We start from the raw sequence: 6,042 nt of genomic DNA, 5'->3' as shown, positions 1-6,042 counted from the left end.
GGGGTTTTTTTTTTTTTTTTTTTTTCAGGTGGGAGCTCCGGCGGAGGTGGCGGCGGAACTTGGGTCGGTAGGGGAGGAGTTTGAGGAGCGGCGGCGGTGTTCAATGGCGGCGAGTGGGGGTTGTAGTGATCCAGAACTTGATCAGTTCATGGTGAATGGATTAGTTGTTATTTGAAGTTTATGAAGAAGGATATATTGAAGATTAATTTGGAATCTTTGAATTGGAAACAGGAAGGTTACTATAGGATGTTGGTGAAGTATAGAGAGGAGCTGACGAAGCCTATTCAAGAAGCTTCTGATTTCATGGAGAGAGTTGAATCTCAGCTCAATACTCTCTGTAATGGCTCCTTCCAAATCTTAGCTTCTGGTACTTCCTTCTTCTTCATCCACAAATATTTTTGTTTTCTGGGAGTTTACTTTCCAACCCATTTGATTTTGTGAGATCCCGTGTCGGAGGCAGAAAGTAACGAGTGTCGGTAAAGACGCTGGCTCCTAAGAGTGTGGGCAGTGAGATCCTTAGTCGGTTGGAGAGAGTCACGAGTGTCAGTGAGAACCTTGAACCCTAAAGATGTGGATTGTGAGATCCTTAGTCGGTTGGAGAGAGTAACGAGTGCTAGCGAGGATAGTAGGCCAAAGGGTGTGGATTGTGAGATCTTAAGTAAGTTGGAAAGGGTAACGAGTGCCAGTGGGACGCTGGCCTCTAAGGGTATGGATTGTGAGATTCTAAGTTCGTTGGAAAGGGTAACGAGTGCCAGTGGGACGCTGGCCCTTAAGGGTGTGGATTGTGAGATCCTAAGTCGGTTGGAAAGGGTAACAAGTGCCAGTGGGACGCTGGGCCTTAAGGGTTTGGATTGTGAGATCCCAAGTCGGTTGGAAAAGGTAACAAGTGTTAGTGGGACGCTGACTCGTAAGGGTGTGGATTGTGAAATCCTAAGTCGGTTAGAAAAGGTAACAAGTGCCAGTGGGACGCTTGCCCCTAAGGGTGTGGATTGTGAGATTCCACGTCAATTGTTGCATATGAAAACTAAACATTTTTTATAAGAGCGTGGAAACTATCCTAACAGACGCATTTTTAAAAACCTTGAGGGGAGTTCGAAAACGAAAACCTAAAAAACACAATATCTGCTAATAGTGAACTTGAGCCAGATTTTCTTTTACCCTTATGATCGAAAGGACGAAACAACCATTGTCGGAAGAAAAAGATTAAAAATTAAAAACCCTAATTTCATAGTGATTTCAACCTTCTGTCCTTTCCCCCTTCTTGTTTGTTTTTCCCCCTATATTTCTAAATAAAAAATTTGGTTTAATTAAGATGGATTTAATGCTTAATTATAGTCTTAATTGGGGATTAAATGTTATGAGACAAAATAATTAGTGGCTTCACATCACATTAAATATGTTTTGTTTTACAGATGTAATTTCTTTATAAATATTTAAAGAAAGCTATTTTAATCATTAAATTCGACTATGATGTTAAAGATGCAGCGACAGAAAATCGCGACGGAATGGGATCATCGGAGGAGGAGCAAGAGAAGGGCGGGGAAGGCGGAAGAGATGCAACGGAACAGATCGACCCACGAGCAGACGAGCGAGAGCTAAAGAATCACTTACTAAAGAAGTACAGTGGGTATCTGAGCACTCTAAAGCAAGAGCTTTCAAAGAAGAAGAAGAAAGGAAAGCTCCCAAAAGACGCAAGGCAGGAGCTGCTGAGATGGTGGGAAGTGCACAGCAAATGGCCATACCCATCGGTAAGTTACTCTGCTTCTTTTTGTTCTTGCACACAACCCGTTTGTGAAAATGCCTCAAAGAACCAAAACCCGAAAAACACTGTTAATTTGTGCGTGTGGGGGGCGGCAGGAGGCAGAGAAGTTGGCGCTAGCGGAATCAACTGGGTTGGATCAGAAACAGATAAATAATTGGTTCATAAACCAGAGGAAAAGGCATTGGAAGCCGTCTGAGGATGTACAGTTGATGGGTATGGAGGGGTTTTACCATCCCAACACTGCTGCTGCTGCTGCTGCTTTTTACTTCGATGGGCATTACATGGGCGATGCCCATTACCGTTTGGGTCCATGACAGGAATTCAGCTCGCATTGCTTCGAAGTCAGAGCTTGGTTTTAGCTGCTTATCCTATATGGTATGCTAACTCTTTTTTAGTCCCTAGTGATTATAAAACAGGAAAAAAAAAAAGGAAAGGGGTAATAGTTGATGATAGGGTATTTATTTTATTGTGTTTACTCATAATATTCTGCCTCTCATATGGTGAATATTCCTAAATGCATGTCAAGTAATAATATCCACCCTTAGTCTTACCATTTCGTATTCTGATTCACATTGGTTTTTTCTTATTCTTTGAGTTTTAAATGTTTTGTTCACTTTGTCTGTTCGTTCCCCTTTGGTTTATGAATATTATGAAAAGGGTTATTTTAGTTTTTTATACAAAATTTGAAAGTATATGGGGTTGAGGGTTACTCGGAGGGAGACCCAGTTGGCTAATTAAGCGGAAGATCATAGTTTATAAGTAAGCAATACTATCTCTATTTGCATGCGGCCTTTTGGGTAAAAAAAACAAAGTCATGAGAGCTTATGCTCAAAGGGGACAGTATCATACCATTATGGACGATCGTGGTTCCTTACATGGCATCAGAGTCATGTCGTTAATGTAGTCATGTCAATGTAATCCTCACATGTCAAATAAAGAAGTTGTGAGCCTCGAAGGTGTAGTAAGAAATTACTCAAGAGTTGAACAAAGGGTGTACTGTGTTCCAGGGCTCCATAGACCTCGGGGGAGCTTTATGGTGTACTTTATTCGAGGGGAGGATTGTTGGGAGGGAGAATGGGAAGATCATCTATTTATAAGTAAGAAATATTATCTCCATTAACATGAGACCTTTTGGGTAAGCCAAAAGTAAATCCACGAGAGTTTATGCTCAAAGTGAACAATATCATACCATGGTAGAGAATCTTAGTTCAAAATCTAGTTCAAGCATAAAAACTAATTTTAATATTTGTTGAATGCATTGAATCACTTCACTATCTATCTTGTTTTAAGATATAAAAGGATTGATGGATTTCAACATGTTCGGTGGTTTCTTGAATATGATTATCTCCGATGTTCCATATGCTCTCTATTATCATTGTGCAACTAATCACAGGTACAACACAGATGAGTGTCCTTATAAGATGTTAGTATTTGGCATGGCAACTGGAGTGCTTTCATGATTGACTCCAAGTTTGTGAGTCCATAGGAAAATTTGATGTTTGCACCCAAATGCCAATTTCTTTGAGAGGATCTATCACTTATGTATATATTTATGGGAGATAAGGTCAGCTTTTACCTAAGAAATATGGGAGAATCCCTAAACCTTTGACGATTTATTTTTCTTTATAAAGGTGTGAAAACATCTCCCTAGCAAATTTGTATGAGAGCGATCAAACTTCACTACAAATAAGAGCAAGAACATCTTATGTGAGATCTAACGTTAGTTAGAGAGGGGAACTAAACATTCTTTACAAAGGTGTGAAAATCTTTCCCTAGTAAACATATTTAAAAATCTTTGAGGGGAAGTCCGAAAGGGAAAGCCTAAAGAGGATAATATTTGTTGACGGTGGGCTTGGATGGTTACAAATGGTGTCAACCAGATATCGGGCAGTGTGCTAGTAAGAACCAAAACCTTGAGCCCCAGAGGAGGGTGGACACCGGACGGTTTGCTAGTGAGGACGCTGAGCTCCAAAGGTGGGTGGACACCAGACGATGTGTTAGCGATGATGCTGAGCCCCAAAGGAGGGTGGACACCAGACAGTGTGCCAGTAAAGACGTTGAACCCCAAAGGAAGGTGGACACGAGGTGATGTGCCAGCAAGGACGCTGGGCCCCGTAAGGGGATGAATTGTAAGATTCCATGTCGATTGGAGAGGGGAACGAAACATTTTTTATAAGGGTGTGGAAACCTCTCTCTAACCGGTATTTTAAAAATCTCGAGGAGAAATCAAAAGAGAACAATATTGAGTTACCCTCTTACATCCTAATCCTAACATAACAAAACAAGTGACAATGATTACAATATTTGGGCCGTCAACAGAAGAATTGTGGGCTGGGCGTTTCCATGTATTTAGTGGATCAGACCTACGCAACACAATGATGTTGCTAAGGAAGGTCCAGCTCAGATTTCTTTTGAAATATGTAAACTAACCAAGATTTTTGTGTAATAATTTTCATAATACATCCATTTTTCATTTTTGTCCTGTAATATGAAAAAGAAAGCGCCTGTGACCGCTGTACACCGTTACCCAACTTTGATTTTCGGGTCTGAAGCGTTGAAGAGGCTGGTTTTTGAGTTTTTACCCAACTTTGATTCACTATATCTTTCTCATTTCTTTATGAAAATTTATGAAATTTATTTCATTATGTTCTTGAAATGTAGATCTACAAGTTTGATTAAGGAAGTATTTTGATTTGAGCAGTGGAACACCCAAAACAGAGGCCATAAAATGGTGTCCGTGAGAGAACAAAATTTCTCAAAAAGAAGTAAAAAGGGATGACGCCGGCGTGTGTCAGTAGTGATGTTAGCAAGGCAGCAGCGACGTGAGCGACCGTACAATCAAATTTTGATACGATAGAAATTTGAGTTGATTTTATAATTAAAAAATGTAGAATGTTACAACTGAAAATATGTTATTTGAAACATGTTACAAAGATATGAGTATGAAATGAGTTGATTTGATGTGGTAAGAGTATGATAAACGTTATGATGCACAATTTTTGAGAAATGCATGAATTAAGCTTTGATTCGAGTGAAACTGAAACCTGACTAAGTACATATGTTATGGTCACTATGTTATGTATCTACTATTTATGTATTTGATTTTTATGCGGTTATATGAGAGTGATCAAGAGTTCGCCAAATGACCTTAATTGTAAACTTGCCTGGATCGTCAAGAGTCCTGATTACTATAGAATTGACTTATGATGTATGATTGTACAATGTTGGGATTATTAAAGAGTTTGTCAGTCAGTTTCCTTTTAGTGAACCTGTAATGAGCTGTAAGGGGTCCACAATTATACTTTTAAAGTAGGTTGAACTATAACTTGATGATGATAAGCTCATGCATGCAACTTTTATGCAGTTCGACGGGGACAATTAGGGGCCGCCAACCAGCCCCTAATAATAAACCTAACTCGATTGCTAGTAGTCCTGATGAACATAGAACTGATTTATGATGTATGACTGTACACTGTTGGGATTCTTAAGGACTTGTGATGGATCACTTCATGGAAAGAACCGAACCTAGCGTACCTATGCTGAAAATCACTTGTACCTCCTTATCTTTCGATACGCCATGAGCTCACGACCCTCACCTCGATTGATAAGATTCCAATTATGATTATACTACCTAGATTGGTAGTTGTATGATTTTGTTCCGACCACATGACCTAGATTGGTCTAAGTAGGGAAGTGTCTCTAATTCAAAAAGTTATGACTATGTATTATGTGTGGAAATGGACTTGGGCTCTCGAATATGATCCACACTCTATAAATCCACCTTGGAAGGGTGAGGGATCACATGGGTACATAGAATCAAGATTTAGGCATAAGCGGCTCAGGAACCCAACTCATGATCACGTGTATGAATCTTTCATGAATTTGTGATTATGAATATCAAGGAACAAAGTAAAAAATTATGGTACCTTAACTGATGGTACGATCAAGAGCTTATAAGACCACCATGAGATGTAAAGTTCAACATCCCAACCCTATAGTTGGTATCAGCGCTAGTGACATCCCGATCCAGTCAATTTTAAAGAAAGAACTAATAATGAGTACATCACAAGAGGTGTGGAGAGATAAGCTAATGATTTGCTAGCAACGAGTCATTGATGCAAACCATGAGGGAACACCCTTATAGACTCAAGAAGCCTCGAAAGGAAGGAATTGGGACTTTAATAGCAAAAAAAAAAAAAAAAAAAAAAAAAAAAAAAAAAAAAAAAAAAAAAAAAAAAAAAAAAAAAAAAAAAAAAAAAAAAAAAAAAAAAAAAAAAAAA

At 39.1% G+C, this 6,042-nt stretch overlaps 1 protein-coding gene across 3 annotated transcripts in view; it reads left to right on the top strand.

The window, feature by feature from the left end:
- Positions 1-4,507, top strand: part of LOC111453978 (homeobox protein knotted-1-like 2) — a 5,766-nt gene extending 1,259 nt beyond the window's left edge. The window contains exons 2-6 of one of the 3 annotated variants that reach the window (XR_002712337.1): positions 29-151; positions 232-367; positions 1,480-1,748; positions 1,858-2,137; positions 4,464-4,507. Coding sequence is in view for 1 of the 3 variants with exons in the window: in XM_023095234.1 (XP_022951002.1) it covers positions 29-151; positions 232-367; positions 1,480-1,748; positions 1,858-2,076 (747 nt within the window). In the remaining 2 variants the exon portion in view is untranslated. Of the gene's footprint in view, positions 1-28; positions 152-231; positions 368-1,479; positions 1,749-1,857; positions 2,377-4,423; positions 4,439-4,463 lie in introns of those variants that run through there. The other 2 variants (XR_002712338.1, XM_023095234.1) reach the window with 2 other exon arrangements.
- The last annotated feature ends 1,535 nt before the right edge of the window (positions 4,508-6,042 follow it).

Source organism: Cucurbita moschata, unplaced genomic scaffold (genome assembly GCF_002738365.1).
Source record: "Cucurbita moschata cultivar Rifu unplaced genomic scaffold, Cmos_1.0 Cmo_Scf00016, whole genome shotgun sequence".
In the NCBI taxonomy this organism is placed as follows: Eukaryota; Viridiplantae; Streptophyta; class Magnoliopsida; order Cucurbitales; family Cucurbitaceae; genus Cucurbita; species Cucurbita moschata.
Note: the sequence above shows the minus strand (reverse complement) of the source record. Positions and strands in the feature narration are given on the sequence as shown.